Source organism: Urocitellus parryii, chromosome 1 (genome assembly GCF_045843805.1).
Source record: "Urocitellus parryii isolate mUroPar1 chromosome 1, mUroPar1.hap1, whole genome shotgun sequence".
NCBI lineage: Eukaryota > Metazoa > Chordata > Mammalia > Rodentia > Sciuridae > Urocitellus > Urocitellus parryii.
The window spans coordinates 213,330,994-213,348,986 of NC_135531.1; the positions used below are offsets into that span (position 1 = coordinate 213,330,994).

Sequence of the window (17,993 nt, forward strand, 5' to 3'; positions counted from 1 at the left end):
CTTCCAGTCTCAGGGAGGTGTGTTCTGGTCTCTCATGTAACTCTAAGCAATTTAGATTCCTTGCTCCTTGAAGTCTTGCCTACATATTTTGGACTGCTTTGGAGCAGGGGAATGGGTAGACCATTTGGGGAATTTTCTAACATATTTTTTTCTTTCAGGAGCCCTGCTCATTTGAGTCAAAACCTAAAGCTAATTCTAGAGGCTTCTATTTGGATTTTTTGCCTTCCCCCAAATATTCTTTAAAGAAAGGGATGCTGGTGACAGTGTGGGCACATCAGGTTTCCATCTTTCCTCCCCTTTGCTCCTTACCACGTGAGCTGGTTACCTGCCTACATAGCACTTCTGCCAGAAGGTGCCAGAGAGAGGGATCGAGACTGATAGGCCATTGTTTCTTCATTCCCTGGGCAGAAAGCTGGCACTAATAAGTGTAAAACCAGACAGACTTGCAAGAAAGAGTCCTACTCTAGATATCTATAAGGTAGAGCTCTCACCACCTAGGGCTTGGGTGGAAGAGTTAGCCCTTGGTGGGGCAGGTCATTTTTCCTTGCTTAGAATCCCTGAGGAGTTCTAATAGAGGACCCTACTGTTTTTTTCATATTTAGTCCCTGTGTGTTATCTTTGCTGTAGACCACCCTAGTGGTACCAGTTTGTGAAGAGCTAACTGTATTATATACATGATTGAGATTCTGCTAATGTGTGTAATGCAATATGTTTCTGAAAACTGTTTTGTGAGAATTGATTTTCTTTTGGCTCTGTGCTCTGGTTTTCATTATAAATTTAATAGAAAATATGCTTCTGCAAAATCCATGTCTTCTGCCATATGTAAACCTTTTTTATTTTTTCTAACACTTTAAACTGTGCATTAAAATACGCTGGGTGGTACAATATTATAGAAATGTATAATTGCTAAATTTGAAAAATTATTTTATCCTTTAGAGCAGAAAATTCCTGAAGAAGAATACATTATTTTGATAGATGGCTTAAATGAAGCTGAGTTTCATAAACCTGATTATGGAGATACACTTTCTTCATTTATTACCAAAATTATTTCTAAATTTCCTGCCTGGTTGAAGTTGATTGTGACTGTAAGAGCAAATTTTCAGGTAATAAAAGAATTCTCAATTCTCTTTATAATCCCCGTATCCCAGCTGTATAGTGATAAATACTAATAATATAAACTGTTGTAAACCATTTCACTGCTGAATTGAAAACCTATGTCAGGACATTGGAAAGTCAGCCCAAAGAGCCCTAAATGGGCAAAACACTGACCATCGTAGCCTCTGAGGCATATTTATCAAGATAGCAGGTAAGTGTCCTACCAGTATTGACTGGTACTTGCCCTGCTTAAATGGCAGTATCCAGTTCCACTTTATTGTAATTTAGAGTATGGGGTTGCCTGAGGTTTCTGGCTACCTGGTCAACTAGAGCAGTTCCTACTAGCAGTTATTTCCATGGGTTTACAGTAGGGCTTTGTGGGATCTGTTTGGTTTGCAGTGCTGGGGATCAAGCCAGGGCCTCATGCATGCTGAGTACATGCTCTACCACTGAGCTGCACCTCCGACTCCACCTTCCTTTCTTTGAAGGAAAAATTAGGTATAAAAGAGACATTAAGGCCTATTCTGAGAGATCTGTACTTTATACAGCTTTGACATGCAGCCTTGCAATAAGGTGAAAAGTGGGTTTTTTTGTTGTTGTTCTTTTTCTATCTTCCCCTTCATTTGCGCTCATTCATTTTACATTAACAATCGACTATACTATGCCATCTTCAATAAAGATATGTAGAAAACAGATTTTGACTTTTGCCATTTTTTAACAATATCTATTTAAAAATAGCATTTGGGTTATTCATTTTTTTTTCTTGTTAAAACTTGTATTGGGGGCTAGGGTAGTGGCTCATCGGTAGAGTGCTCGCCTAGCACATGCGAGGTGCTGGGTTTGATCCTAGCATCACATAAAAATAAATAAACAAAGGTATTTTTTTAAAAAAACTTGGATTGGATCTCAAAACACTTGATTTTTGTTGTTGTTGTTGTTAACTTTTTGGTTTTTGCAGTACCAGGGATTAAGCTGAGGGCTTCACACATGGTAGGTCAGCTCTCTGCCACCCAGCTATACCCCAAGCCCTTTTTATTTTGTTTTGTGACAAGGTCTCACTAAGTTGCCTATACTGGCTTCAGTTTGGCCATTCTCTTGCCTCAGGCTCCTAAGTAACTGAGATTACAGGTGTGCATCATGTCTGGCTTCATGTTTATTTTTGTGAACCTTTGATTCTTGTGCTTTTCAGTCATTTTTACTCAGCATAGCTTAGGGGTACTTGGCACAGAAATGGGACTTGTGTTTTACTTCCTGGCTGTGTGAGTTTTCTGAGATTCAGTTAGCATTCATGTAAGATGGAAATTATTATACTCTGCCCTCTCCCTACAATTACCAATCTAGAGAAGGACACATGCTTAAATACTTCAGAAGTGAGGGTGGGAAGTTAAAAAAAAATGTAACAGGTAAAAGTCCTCCCTACTGTTAGATGTTAGGCTTGTGCTTATATTTGGAATGAGGGAGACAGGGATTATGGGCTTGCCAGAACTGGTGGCGATGTTTTTGGCTACTGGATACACAGGTGTATTTGTCTTTGTGAAAATTAATGATACTGTGCAATTAGGATTTTTGTACCAATATATGTATATCATAGTTCAACTTATAGTTCAACTTAAAGTTTACTTAATTATCAATTTTTAAAAAATGACATGCCATATTGAAGCAATCAGCTTTTTTACTATGTGCTGTCAAGGGATATGGATTGGGGGCAGCCTCAGATTTCCTGATTGGGTTCCATAGTCCCAGGACCTGATGCACACGTAGGGATGCCTCTTTTCTCAGGGGCTGGCTGTGTTCATAGACATGCAGTGTTAGTTTGTTTTATCCATGTTACATAACCAATTGCACAGCATAAGGATTATGGGTATCAGATTACCTGCAGGGTCTCAGTGCCCCGCTAGGTAGAGGCTTGGTTGCCCTGTCTGTTCAGAGCTTTTTTCTCTCCTTACTTGGCTCCAAGTCCTTGATGTGAGCCTTGGGAAAGCCTTTACTGTTCTATCTCGCATCAGGATTTCTTTCACATAAGCTTTTTATCTGTACCTTATCCTATTACACGTTTTAATACAAAACAATGAGTCCCTGTAATCCATGAAAATCCTCCTTGAAAGAAAACTAGTGAACCTGGTTTAAAATGCAGCTGAAATAAAAAAAAAAGGAACCTCTGTGGAGCAACACTGTGGGTTTTTGTCTTTTTGCAGGAAATCATAAGTGCACTGCCATTTGTCAAGCTTTCCTTAGATGACTTCCCAGACAACAAAGACATTCACAGCGACCTGCACGCCTACGTGCAGCACCGAGTGCACAGCAGCCAGGACATCCTCAGCAACATCTCCCTGAATGGCAAAGCAGATGCTGCGCTCATCGGGAAGGTCAGCAGCCACCTGGTGCTGCGGAGCCTCGGCTCCTACCTGTACCTCAAACTCACCCTGGACCTCTTCCAGAGGGGACACCTGGTCATTAAAAGCGCCAGCTACAAGGTGGTGCCCGTGTCTCTGTCCGAGCTCTATTTGCTGCAGTGCAATATGAAGTTCATGACCCAGTCAGCCTTTGAGAGAGCACTTCCGATTTTAAACGTGGCCCTTGCGTCCCTCCACCCCATGACGGATGAGCAGATTTTTCAGGCTATTAATGCCGGCCACATCCAAGGCGAGCAGGGCTGGGAAGACTTTCAGCAGAGGATGGATGCCCTCTCCTGCTTCCTCATTAAGAGGAGGGATAAAACGCGCATGTTCTGCCACCCATCCTTCAGGGAGTGGCTGGTCTGGAGAGCAGATGGCGAGAGCACAGCCTTCCTGTGTGAGCCCAGGTATGCAGGCCACTTAGCCATACTCTGCAGGGAGCCCTGTGCCCTCGGGAGAAGGATTTCCACTCTGATCCATGGTTTTTAGTGGAAAAGCAACCCAGAATGAATAATTCAGTTTTGTTGCTTTGTTTTCTGCCCTTTGGGCAGAAGGAGGGGGCTGTGGAAAATTCTCTCCATGTCTGTACAAAAGCCTTTGACTACTGGAATTTCAGGACTCTGGTATTTTGGTTGGAAGAGAAGCTGGGCAGCGCCTGGGTGAGATTTGCTGCCAGTTGTCTAACAGATCCCCATCTCCTCCCCCCTCCCAACTTCAGCAAGGTCACATGTGGGGCATGGGACCTCCACTCCAGGAATAGTGGGCATCTCCAGGAGTGCTCATCTCTGGGTCTAGGGCTCCTTTTTGGATTTCCAGCACTGCCACTTCCCTGCTACCTCTTGAGCATGTGACACCTTGTGTCTGTGTTCCTGAAAGGGGCCCTATAATCCAGCCTGCCCACCTCATTCTGTGTGAGTGGTTCAATGTGGGTCAGGCTTCCTGATGCTGGAGGGTGAATTGGGGAGGCAAGGCTCTTTGTCTGTTGTGTGGCCTGGTATGAATTAGGATGAGAGGTGAGGCATTTGAGGGTTGGTGAGCGTGTGCCGAAGCCCTCCACTTCTGCCTGGCCTGGGCCTTCCTCTCTGCTATCTTGAACAGCAGTGTCAGAGTCAGGATTGCTCCCCACCTCTAGTGACAGGGCTGGCAGGCTGCTAGACAATCCCCTCAGCACAGTAGTGAGCACTGGACCAGATGTGGGGTCCAGAAATGAAGAGGTGAGTAAGAGCTGTGAGCCTTTCAGCCGTTTCCTCCCCACTCATACCGACTTCCCATTACCTGCTGGGTCTACCTGCTGTTCCATATGGTGGCTGTTTTTTTTCTTAGGTGACGCTAGACTCAAGGTTGGTTGTTATCTTTTGAACCTGATTGGAGCAGTGAACTGTTAACATCCAGGTTGTTTAGCCAGACCGTGACAGCTAGGGTAACGTGTGCTGTAGAATAGCTAGCTACTTCCGATGATTCCCCAAGAAAAGTCAGATCATTTTCTAGGAAGAAAGCTTGTAGTTGAGTTTGTAGAGATACGAGTTGAAAGACTTCAGGGATTTTGGGTTTGTTGCTGGGGTTTGGGGCAGAAGTAGATGGATTGTAGTCATTGATGAACTTTGCTTCATTTTGGGTAGCAGGGGCCTTGAGTTCAGGCAGCAGAGTGGAGGGTGGAGTGACTACTAGTTACTATTAGTGATGGCATGCTCCTGAGTACTGCTGTGTCCTTATGGTATGCGTGGGGATGTCTCCTGGGGTAGGGCCTGAGATGAGTGCAGATAGGAGGGGTGCTGAGGCTACTGATATAAGGAGATGCACACTCTGGCACCATTGAGTCAACAGTTTCCTGAGAAGCTTGTTGTACTTGAGCTTCATTCAGCAAAAGCTAGATAACAATGTTAGAAGGAGCTTCTGAGTTCAATTCAGCAAGTTTTGGTTTTGTTTTGTTTTATTTGGTAACAGAGTTTGAACTCAGGGGTACTCGACTACTGAGCCACATCCCCAGCCTTTCTTTAATATTTATTTGGAGACAGGGCCACACTGAATTGCTTAGTGCCTCGCTGTTGCTGAGGCTGGCTTTGAACTTGAGATCCTCCTGCCTCAGCCTCCCGAGCTGCTGGAATTACAGGTGTGCACCACTGTGTCTGACTAAGCAACAGCTTTTGAGGCCCCACCACATGCAGATACAGAGGTTCCAGGAACAGGACCCTTCCCTTTCTCTAGGGATCCCACATTGGAAGGTGGGTGAAGAGGGGAATACCATGCTGGGAGGAGCCTTGTTGCACACAGGACTTGAGGGGGAGAAACTTCCAGTGGAGGGCAGTGATTTCTGGAGTGTTTCACACATGGTGACATTGGGGTCGTGTTTCTTCCCCTGTCCCACATGTTGTGGTTTTGCCCCAATTGAGGCCAGGCATTCAGAGGCAGCGGCACCTCCCTTTTTATTTCTGCCTCTTTCTGTTCTACGAACCATCTTTCCTCTCTTAGAATCATTGTGCTGTTTGGTTTTTGTCATTTTACAGCACCAGGGGTGCTCTATCACTGACCTACATTGCCAGCCCTTTTATTTTTTTATTGAGACAGGGCCTCGCCAAGTTACCCAGGCTGGTCTTAAACTTGTGATCCTCCTGCCTCAGCCTCCTGGATTTTTTTGCCTAACACATCACAGGCACCCTCCTAAACTGTTGGGAATTCCCGTCTAAGTGATCGTTCTTGTTTTTCATGGCAGTGCAAACCTCCTAGTACGTAAGCTAGCATGTTCTCACCATGCCCTTGTCATGGGACCTGGAAGTTGTTTCTAGGATACTTACGTATCTGAAAACTCCCAGGGAATATCTTGGAACCTTACAGACCTGGGTTCGATTCCTGACTCACCTTCACTTCCATCCAAGCCGTCACAAATTACAGGATTTCATTCTTTTCCATGGCTGAATAGTTGTTATTCCAGGGTGTATACGTACTGCATTTTCCTTATCCATTCTCCAGTTGATGGACACCTGGATTGTTTCCATCTCTCGGCTATTACACAGGGATGCAGCGGTTACACACACTGTGATGAGGTTGTGGTGGGATCATAGGGTAGTTCTGGATGTTTTTTGCTTTTTGTGGAAGCTCATACTGTTTTCTGTAACAGCTGTACTGATTTACATTCCTACCAACAGTGTGCAAAAGTTCCCATTTCTCCACATCCTCACCAGCACCTGTTATCTTTAGTCCACCCTCCTCCCCCGGCCCCGCTTTTCTCTTTTTGAGGAACTGAGGACTGAACCTAGGGGCTCTCTACCACTGGGCAACATCCCCAGCCTCTTGTGATAGGATCTCACTAAGTTGCCCAGGCTGCCCCAAACTTGCAACCCTCCTGCTTCTGCTTCCTGAGTGTCTGGAATGGCAGGCGTGTACCACCACGTGCCTGGCTTCAGTCTTTTTAAATAGCCGTTCTTACTTAAGTGAGGTGATATTTTATAGTGATTTTGGTTTCCACGTCCCTAACGATTAACAATATCAAGTATGTTTTCATAGACCTGTTGGCAATTTAATGTCTTCTTTTGAGAAATGTTTACTTGTTCTATTGCTAATTTTTTTTTGTTTTTGCTTTTGCTGTCAAGTTATTGGAGTTCCTTTTATGTTCTAAATATCAACCCCTTATCAGATGTAGAGTTTTAAAATACTTTCTCCCATTCTGTAGTTTGTTTCTCCCACTCTGTTGATTGTTTCCCTTGCTGTGCAAAAGATTTTTAGTTTGACATCATTCCATTTGTCTGTTTTTGTTTCCTGTCTTATCTGAAAATCTTGCCTGGTTCCAATGTCCTGAAGCATTTCCCCTGTTTTCTTCTGGTACTGTCATAGTTTCAGGTCCTCACATTTAACTCTTTAATGCATTTTGAGTTGGTTTTTCTAACTGGCGAGAGCTAGGGCTCTAACAACATTCTTCTGCAGGCAGATCCCTAGTTTTCCTATCACCGTGTATCAAAGAGGCTGTCCTTTTTCAAATGTGTTGTTGGTACCTTTGTTGAAAATCAGTTGGCCACAAATGTGTGGGGTTTACTTCTAGGTTCTCTGTTCAGTTCCATTGTTTGGTCTGGGTTTTAGTTTTTTATGCCAATAGCCTATTGTTTTGATTACTGTAGCTTTGTTGTATTTTGAAGTCAGGTAGTATAAGTGTCTGCTAGGCAAGCACCCTACTACTGAGCTACATCTTTGGCCTTTTGTCTAAACATTCGAAGGCTGACCCCATGCTCCCAGTCTTCCTGCCTCGGCCTCCCAAGTAGTCAGGACTACGGTGTGTGCCACTGTACTCAGCTTCTGCTATGTTCTTTTTGTTCACATATTTTATATATATGTGTGTGTGTGTGTGTGTCTGTCTGTCTGTTTTACAGAGGTATTCATAGGTGGTGCTGAGCACTTCTGTCTGGAGGCACATAACATCTTCACGTTCTCTGTGGTGCTGGGACACATTGGTGGCCATTTCCTGCATCAAATCATTAGTGCTGCACAGGGACTCGTACTCTAGAACAGTCTGCATGTGCCTTCCCCATGCTGTTAACTTGAGGAACAAATGGGTGGGATATGACTAAGTAGAACAAGGCTATTTAAGCATGAAGAGCTGTCAGAGACCCTGTAAGGCAATGACAATCTAATTTGGAAGTTCTTTCATGGAATGGAGGAGTAGAAAGGGCCAACAGAAGGATATGCCAGAGAGGATGGCCTTTTTTCTGTCCCCTGTGGTGAAGCTTTGAAGATTCTGGAGAGATTGTCTCTGTAGACAGGAGTGTTGCATGTGAAGACTGCTATAGGGAGTTGGTGGCCTGGGGTCAGAGTTGTGGTGGATGGAGATAGCCTGGCTGTCTGGAGAGCGGTCCTGTGGAGGAGGAGCTGTAGGTGACTTCAGGGTGTCAAGTCTCAGGATTGGATTGGAGTTGCTCCCAATAAGAGCAAGAAGGCAGGAGGGCTGGGGCAGCTTTCTCTAGGACATAGCTGGCTTGGTTTTGAGCACTTTGAGCTTGTGGGGTAGCTGCCTCTCCCAGACTTTCTGGGCAGGACTGACTATAACATTGGAGGAGAAGTTGGTAGTTGAACATTTGGCATCATTGATGAAAGGGTGTGGTGTGATTTGGTGAGGAAGTTTGGGTAGACAGGGAAGGAGGACAGAGGTGCCACTAAGAGGTGAAGGAATATGAGGATTACGAGGAAAGCTATTGAACTTTCAGCATAGGAATAAGATCCTGCATCCTTAGGACATCCCTTTGGGATTGTAAGGAGTGACAGAGGAAAGAGCCACAGCCTGGCATGGGGGATGGAAGACTTGAGAGATTTGGGGTTCAGCGTGTGGAAGCATTTTTGGTTTTGATAACACAGGAGGTTGGGACCTTGTTGGAAACATTGGGACAGTGTGGACACATGGTCTACAAGGAAGAAGAAATTGGAAATGAAAGGAAGGTACAAGGGCCAAGTGAGAGGGCAGCTGGCCACCTCTTTGTGCCCATTGAGCCTGCTCATTGCACCATTCCTGCTGTGTTCCATCTTGGTTACTTGTGTCTCCTCCGGTTGCCGAGAGCTCTTTGAGAGAAACACCCTGCATCGTCCTCCTGTCCCACAATGGTGCTGGTTATAAGGTGGACGTCAGTGAACAAACCCAGAGTCATGTTGAACTGTCAAGAGCCCAGGCCCTCACTTCTCGCAGACTGTTTGTCAAACCCTTGCGCTCTCATTTACTAGCTGTGTGGCCTTGGACAAAGCACTTTACCTGCTCAGGCCCCTGTTTCCTCATGTAAACAGTGATTATGTGGAAGGGTGAGGGAGATAATGCAGACAGGTTTCTGCATCTGGGATAGAGCTCAGACTTCATACCTGCAGGCTTTGGAACACTCATGAACTCGTGGATGCAGATTATCTTAGAAGGGGCCACTTGGTCTCAAGTCAGCCTGGCCTTGGAGATCATGCCCTTCCCTGTGTGTGGAGACTTATTTTGCATGTCCATCTCCTTGAATTTCTCCTCTCTAATGTGGTTTCCAACCTCTTTGAGAAGTAGGCATGCATGTGTTGCCTGCTTTTCATCATCTAGATACCTGCTACTAGGAGAATGCTTTTAAAAGTGAATATCTGTATTCACATTTTGGATTTTATATGTATCATTTATCCCCTTCCTCCAGAACTACCTGCTTTTCCCCTAACAGAACAGCAGTTCAAAATTGTCAGGTTAATAGATGGTGGGTGGGTGTCTTTTCCAAACAAATCGGCTTGACAGCCTCATGTCCACAAGGAGACCGCGTGAGTCCTTATGGGCAATGGTAGGGTGGCTCCTTCATCAAAGAGTAAGTGGGGCATAAGTGAATGGTATTGGTCGATGTCCACCAAGTGCCCAGCTAGAGGAAGCCTACAGGAACCCGCGCCATCCAAACCTGGAATTCTAGGCATTACTGATCACAGGCTGTTGCTGAGCATGGCTAGGTTGTTCTTTCCTTCCAACAATAAGGCCTTGTCCTTTGCTCTGGTGTTACCCCAGTGGTGGAGTAGGCGGGCCTGCAGGCCAGAGGGTTCTGCTCCATCTGTCTGTGCATCCATCCATATCCAAGAAACATATACTTACTGAGTATTTGGCACATTGGTAGACATTGTGACTATAGTGGTGACTTAGAGGAGCCCCCTTGTCTCTTGGAGTTTGCATTTTTGTGACAGCATAAATCAATGACGCAGTGATAATCGATGAGGAGAGTGGGTGGTTCCAGCCTTGCCCTGTAACTAGTGCCTCAGAGAGGGTCACTCCACAGAGATGGGGCAGCCAGAAAAATCCCTTAACATGACTCGTCGAATAACCAGCATTTGCCATCTTTAAAAAGGCAGCAGCCCACCCAGTGTGTGTGGTGGCACTGAGGAAGAGTTCTAGGGCTGCATGGCAATATCCGTGGCGGGGTGGCACAGGACCTTTCATCGTGAGCCCTTCTGTTTCTCGTTCTAGGAGTGGACACGCTCTCCTGGCGTTCATGTTCTCTCGACAGGAGGGCAAGCTGAACCGCCAGCAGACCATGGAGCTTGGCCACCACATCCTGAAGGCCCACATTTTCAAGGTGAAGCATGCATCCACAGGACGGAGGGCTTCTTTGTTGTCATTTGTAGTTTTGAAGATTTTGGACAGCTGTGTGAGCCATCTCAGAAGCCCTCCACAAGTCCCATCCCAAACATGACTCCCTTTCTCCCTCCCTAAAGCTGCCATCTTACAGTCATTTCCTTGTATTTCTTTATAATTTATCACATGAGCATGCATCTGAATGCTCTGGGTGAGTGTAACTTTCCCCCTTTGAATCCCTTTCAAGTTTCTTTTCATTCAAAGTTTGCCTTTATTCCCTTTTGTTTCCTTGTTATTTACTTGTCAAAGAACTTGAGTTCCTTGACCTATATAATTTCACACCACCTGGATTTCTGATTGTGTGCTTGCTTCTCAAGGTGTAGTTTAATGTGTGACTCTCGCCCCTGGATTTCCTGTCATTAGTCTTTGGGTTGACTTTACCCCCTGCACGGTGTCAAGATGATTTTGCAGTTGAAGGGGGGTCTGCAGGAAACACATGGCCTGTGCTTGCTGCTTATTTTGTGATGCCATCAGCCCTTACTAGTCGCTGCTAGGACTCATTCTTTAGGGGTTGCCTACAGTGATTCCCTAATTCCATCATTTATTCTTCTAATTCTATAAAGGGAAGCTTTCTCCTTTTCATTATCTCTCTCCCGGGTGTGCAATTCATGTAGCAAAGACGGGGTGATTCCCTAACCCACGGTTAGGCAGGGAAGGCTCACAGGGCATTGTTCACACAAGTTACCCCGCCTTCAGCACCTGTTGTACCCTCTTGGGGACCCTGCAGTCAAACTGATGCCACGGGTAGGAAGGACATGCTCATGGGATCTGTTTCTGGTTGTTTCCAGGGCCTCAGTAAGAAGACTGGAATCTCCTCCAGCCATCTGCAAGCCCTGTGGATAGGGTACAGCACCGAGGGTCTGTCTGCCGCCCTTGCCTCTCTCAGGAATCTCTACACTCCCAATGTGAAGGTGAGCAGCCGTCTGTCCAGGGAGCAGAGCCCAGGCCTATTCCTTCCTGTCGGCCCTGCCAGTCTGGCACCAGGCAACGTGAGAGGGACAGAGGAGCTTCTCGTGATGCTTTTCCTCGATATCAATCACACAATCTCTGTTAGAGGTTTAGCTTCTGCTCCAGCAGGAAGATATGGGTGGTCAGGGCTGCTCCATGAGTATGTGGTGACCATTTCAGGGCTGATGTGATAAGGAAGCAATTTACCCAGGAAATCAAAGGTCAGAGATTTCCAAGGAAACTGGATTTTTAAAATGCCTGGGTTACTTGTCTGTACAATCTCTTCGGGTTTACAGTAAATTCAGCTTTGATGAGTGACACAAAGCAATGAGTACACAGCACACTGATGGAGGTCTCATGTGCACAGACATTTTTGACTGTGGAAAGAGTGTCAGGTCCTTGGCTGCTGAGTCAAGAGCTGCTTCACTCCATGGTCAATGGCTTTCATGTCACAGTATTCTGCTCTGCTTTTCAAGATGAATTTTCCTTCCCCAATGAATGCAGTCCAATAATAGAAGGCACCCAGAGGCCAAATATCTGGGTAAGGCCACCAAGAATTGTCCCTGCCTTGATGTGCCGACCACCTGTAGAAGCTCCTCTGCAGGCCATTTGCCAGTAAGTCTGGTTATTTCCTTAGACCACTTCCATGATGTGATCGCTGCATCATCTCTCAGGAACACAGGGATGCCCAGCCTGGTCAAGGACAAGGCAAGGCCCTGGCTCACAGTTTCTGGGCATCTGACGTCCACTTCTCCTCTCTACCTTGGACGGGGGCAGTGTGCACCAGAGATGGAATCATGGGGGACACTCCTGGGGCCTTCTGTGCCTCTCCTCCCTCCTGCCCATACACCTCACCCTCAGCATGCTTGTTTTGGGCATGGGTCTGGGTCTAGTCTTGCAGAGTGCTTCTCCATGTCTAATTAGAGGTGTGTCCTGCCCCTTCCTCACTTCTCTGTCTCCCTGGTGACTTTGAGAGGTGAGAGTATCACAAAACTGAGGCTCCCTGTTGTTGTGGGAGGACTCTCAGTTGTTGTGGGAGGACCTAGCAGTGCTCTGAGTCTTGGGGTAACCCAGACCCTGCTGCCCGCTGTAAGACTTTGGTATGGAGTAGAGAGAGTCCACTGTCCCTGGGTGGTAGACGCAGTGTCTTTACAAATTACTACCTCATCCAGGTGGCCTATGCCCCTGTCAGGGATGGAAGCTGACTGGCAGAGCCTGTTGGATTTCAGCTTTGATTCACCTGCTTTGTGGGTGCCTTTGTGCCTGCATTCAAGGTGTGGAATAGCTCATGGCACTCTGAGCTCTGTCCTGCTCCAGGCCTGCTCCTTTGCAGATTATTACTCACACTGCAGACAGCAGATCTCTGGGCTTATATCCCAACTGAAGCCTTCTGCAGTTTTTTGTAGGTGGATGGGCAGGAAACCATTCATGTAGTATAGTGGAACCAGCCCTAAACTGCCATTGCTGATGGTCAGAGGGAATGTGCTCTTTCCATGTTGTTACCCATTAGAAAGAAAGGGGAGGAGACAACTAAGTTCAGATTTCATATAATGAAAAAGCATTTGCTTATGTGTGGTATTAGGAATTGAACCCAGAGGTTTTTTTTTTTTTTTTTTTTTTTTTTTTTTTTACCACAAGGCTACGCCCACACCCCTTTTTCTTTTTATTTCAAGATGGGGTCTTGCTGAGTTGTTGAGGCTGGCCTCAAACTTGCAATCCTCCTGCCTCAGCCTCTCAAGTCACTGGGATACAGGTGTATGTGACCAGACCCAACTGAGGAAGAAGCATTATTAAGAATTTTTTCACTTAGATTAGGTTACTATAATAACATTGTTTCATCTTTCCTGTGATAGTTAACAATATATCTTTTGGCTTTTCCATAATTTATAAAATTCTGTATGATGACTAAGAAGAAAGAAAGAAGAATGGCAATATGTTTTCACTACTTTAATAAATTTATGGGAACAGAAGTTACTCAAAGTGCAGAAAAGTGAGAAACATCATACTCGATTGAATATGAGTTTTTAAAACAGCAAATTAAAAGGTAGATATAATAATACAATGAGCTTGGCTCTCCAGGATTATAAACTTTTCCTTTAACATACTTGCAATTTAAAGAGTGTTCATTTTTACTTTGTTTTATACAACTCCTATGTCACCTCATCTGTACCACCCTCCAAATCATATAACTTGGCTATAAAATTGTAAGTCTTTCCATTATCCTTCTGAGTTGTTTTTTTTTTTAATCTTTCAAGGGGGGGATAAAGGTTTTCACAGAATCTTGAGCAAATTACAGTAATTTAAAATTATGCATGCAATTAAAGAACTTTTTTTAGAGAGCATTAAATGTTGTCATACAGGAATGAATGTCATTTTGAGCAATAATTGCAGTTTGCCACTTTGGTAAATTAAAGTGACTTGCTCTGGAATGATTACTTGATAATTTCAGAATGCCAGTGATTTCTAGCACTGCAGCCTCTCTTCACCAGGTCAGGGTTGTACCAGCCTATGCCCAGCTGGCCTGCTGAGGTTCTTGCTGTGAGCACCTCCAAGCCCCATCCAGCTGGTGATTTTCTGTTAGTGCCATCTCATAGAACTGGCACCATCCTCAGGCTGCTTACAGGAGCCAAGTCATGGTGGTTCTTTGCTCAGCTGAAGGTAGGGAGGAGAGGAGAACTTACCCTAGCTGAGGACAGGCAATCCCGTCCTTCTGATTCACAATTAAGCCACAAACATTTTAAAGTTGCTGTGCCTATGTGAGCTGCCAGTATACTTAGTAAAGACACAGCAATTCCCATTTCATAGCCAAACTGGCCAGTGCCTCTCCTCTTCCTTGTGGTCATGTCTCTTTACCTGTCCCCAATACCCCTTTTAGATAATATTGCCACTTCCAGTTGTCAGCCAAGAAGAGCACTGTGACAGTGAGTGGACATCTCCATGCAGTTGGAAAAAAAAAATCCATGACATATGTTATGTTGTTACCTCCCTTAGCACCATCTCACTCAGAGCTGCTGCTTTGCTGCCATGCTCATATCAGAGGTTAGCTTTGTGCTCTGAGCTAACCTTAGCCTCACCTGCTCTGAGCCTTAGTTTCCTCATCTATAAAATGGAGATGACAAAAAAGTCTGTCTTGCAACATGATCAGAAATCTCACTGTTAATGCTCTTGGGGAAATTCATGGCATTTCTTAAATGTTACTTCTATTGGTACTTACCTTGGCTTTGGACACTGTGACTGCTGCTGCAGCATCGGGATCTTCTGATGTGCCTTTGGATGTTGTGAACAGGAGCTAAGGCCCCATGATTCCCTGTGAGGCACATCTACCCCCCACTCCTGCATGCAGGTCCCTGCTAGGAATAGCCTGGGTGCCACAAGGCCATGTGGGTGAGAGGCCAGACCTCCAGGTCACCAGGTACCTGTGTTCTTGTCCCTTCTGAAGACTGTACAAAAGGGTGATTGTAACAATAGCAATTGATATTCTTTTAGTGCTTGGGCGATCTGAGTGCTGCTAAATACTTTATGCACACATGTATATATACACACACACACATATATACACACATACATTTTTCTGCACATTTTTAATCTTCACAACTGTTCAGTGAAGTGAAACTGTTCGTTGTTTTGAGACAGGATCTCACTGTGTTGCCCAGTTTGGCCTCAAACTTGCAATCCTCCTGTCTCACCCTCCTGAATAGGAAACTAATCTCCATGTTTCAGTTGAGGAAACTGCAATTTAAGGCAGTTGGTAGCATTCTGCGGGTCACACAGCTGGCAGGGACCTGATGCAATCCCATACCATGTCTGCAGGGGCCTTTATCACTTGTGTGTTTACAGCCCTGACTGCCAACTCAAATCACTTGGGAGCTCTGGGTGGCAGAACCTTTACCACAGTTAAGTCAGAATCTCTCAGGTGGGGCACAGGTGTTGGAAACTTTCAAGCTCCCAGATGGCTTCCATGTGCAGCAGGGTTAAGAGCCTTGGGTTTAAGATCAACAGACTTGTAGGAGATTAAGCTGTAAAAAGACCCACAGCATTGCTCCAACAAAGGGGGATGCATTGATGAGGAACCTCTCCAGGAAAGCTCCACCCCTAAGTGTATACCTTCCAGGACCCGAGTATTGAAAGTACACCTTCCAACACTTTTAACAAAGAGAACCTGTTAGGTAGAAAGGGGTGGGAGCTGAAGCACAGAGAGGACGAGTCATTTAATAAGTCATAAAGCAAGCTGAAGCAAATGGGTGAGAATTCAGACCATTCAATCCATCATTTTTTTTTTTTCTCATAGACCCACAGGTATCAGGAAGGGATGGGGTTGATGGGGAGAGGACAGGATAACGAGCTGGCATAGTCATCCAGGGAATTCACAAATGACTCCTGTCTGTCCGTGGTTGTCCTTAAGTCACTTATTTCTATGCATGTACATCTTCTATTTGCCTCTTGCTCTGAACTTGTTTCCTAGGCCTTGATAAAATCCCCAAGTATTCCTTTTCTTTCCATTCCAATAATAGTCATTGAAAAGGAAATCACTTTTAAAGACTATACTTTTATTTGGCACTTGAAATTTTGAACTGGGCTTGAGTCTGGTGGTGTTTTTAAGAGTGAACCTGTATAGATTTGTAGCAGGAATGAATGAAATCGTTTGCCTGAGTGTCACAGTAAATGTGTGTTAGGGCAGGAATACTTTTCTGATGTCCCTGTTTTCTGCCTTCCTGTCCATAAGTTATGGTTGATAGCAGGAGAGTGGAGCCTGGGTTGGTGCTGACCAGGTCCAACTAGTTGGTGGTACGTCTGATGGGGTGGGGGTGGGGGTTGCCAGGTAGCCGGCTGGCTCTGCAGGGCCTCCTCATGATGTTTGTGGCCTCTCCTTCCCTGGGTGTTATTAATGGTCCCAGTGAAGTGAAGGACCTGACTCCTGGGCCATCTCTGTCTTCAGAGGGGCTTGTGTTCCTGTCTTCTTTTCTGTGCACTTGTGACCAGCATGTGGTGCAGTGAGTAAGCTAAGCCAGAGAACCGTGTGCCAAGGGATGGAGAGGGCCTGGAGGCATGCATGGGGCCAGTGGTGAAAATATTCTCAACAGGCTAGGGACTGCTCTCTGGGGTCCTGGTGTGGAGCAGAGACCCACAGGAAGTGATCCTTGGGCACCATGTCTATAGAACGAACTTTCCAGTCAGAGGGAGGAGGCCAGAAGCCCTGAGAATAGGACCTGCTTGGCTTTGTTATGGCTTAGGTTTCGGGACCAGGCGACCCCAGGAAGGGAATTGAGAGGAAGTGAGAAGCCTGGATCATGTGAGGGTTGAGCTTCGACAGCAAGTAAGACATCTTCAGATGTTGGGCTGCCATGGTGTGCTGTGGCCTCACCACCTGAGAGCATCACCCCCCATACCTAACAGCGTGACCATCTGTCAGCTACTCCAGTGGACAGGCATCACCCGAATACACTGAATTCTATATGCCTGTCATTTTCCTGTGTCTTTTAATGATCCCCACGTGTCTCTAGTCAAATCTATGACATGGTCTCTGTGGTTCTCACAGCTAACAGACAGCCCCGAGGACCTGCCAGGGTTTGGCAGAGAGAGTGATGGATGCAGGTCCCCTGAAGGGAAGTGTTCAAGGAAACATACCAGGCATCTGAATAGGCATTGAAAGAGCCACTCCCCACCCCTACCCTGACCCCTGGGAGATCTAGAGATGGGAAGGAGACATTAGTATAGCTGAAATTTGCCTGTGTTCAATGAGATTTGTTGAGTTTAGTGGGCAGTGGCACATCTGTTGTTAGTAGAAGCAACAGGTGACTTCAGCCATATCACACTGCTGACAATCCCAAGGACATGTGAACACATCTGTACATTAGTATTTTCTTCTAGAAACACATCCTTTAAAGAAAGGGGAGTGTATTTTCTTTGGGCTTTATCTCACTGTTAACAGAAATTTCAGTTTTCTCTTGGAGATGAAATAATATTTTTATTTAAATTAAACATTGTTTTTTTTTTTAGTGTGGTCCCCAAACCAACAGTATTAACATCACCTGGGAACTCATCAAAAATGTGCCACCGAGACCTCCTGAATTGGAAATCCAGAGGACAGGGGATGGGGTGTCTGAGACTTCATGTTTTTTAATTTTTATTTTCACTTATGATAAACACACATGATAGAAATTTACCAACTTAGCCATTTTTAAGTGTACAATATATTCACATTGTTGTGCAATAAAAAATCTCTGGAGGGGGCTGGGCCTGCAGCTCAGTGGCTGAGTGCTTGCCTAGCACATGTAAGGCACTGGGTTCAATCCTTAGCACCATAGTTTTTAAAAAATAACATAAAGGCAGACTGTCCATCTATAACTTCAAAAATATTTTTTAAATTAAAAAAATAAATCTCTGGAGCTTTTCATCTTGTAAAACTCTGTATCCATTAACCCCTCTTCCACTTCCTATTGCTGCATTTG

At 45.3% G+C, this 17,993-nt stretch overlaps 1 protein-coding gene across 1 annotated transcript in view; it reads left to right on the top strand.

Moving 5' to 3' along the window:
• Tanc1 (tetratricopeptide repeat, ankyrin repeat and coiled-coil containing 1) overlaps window positions 1-17,993 on the top strand; it is a 229,778-nt gene that overhangs the window by 179,729 nt on the left and 32,056 nt on the right. Inside the window, exons 13-16 of the mRNA XM_077802626.1 lie at window positions 937-1,103; window positions 3,291-3,898; window positions 10,429-10,537; window positions 11,385-11,507. Of these exons, the coding sequence (XP_077658752.1) occupies window positions 937-1,103; window positions 3,291-3,898; window positions 10,429-10,537; window positions 11,385-11,507 (1,007 nt within the window). The remainder of the gene's footprint in view (window positions 1-936; window positions 1,104-3,290; window positions 3,899-10,428; window positions 10,538-11,384; window positions 11,508-17,993) is intronic.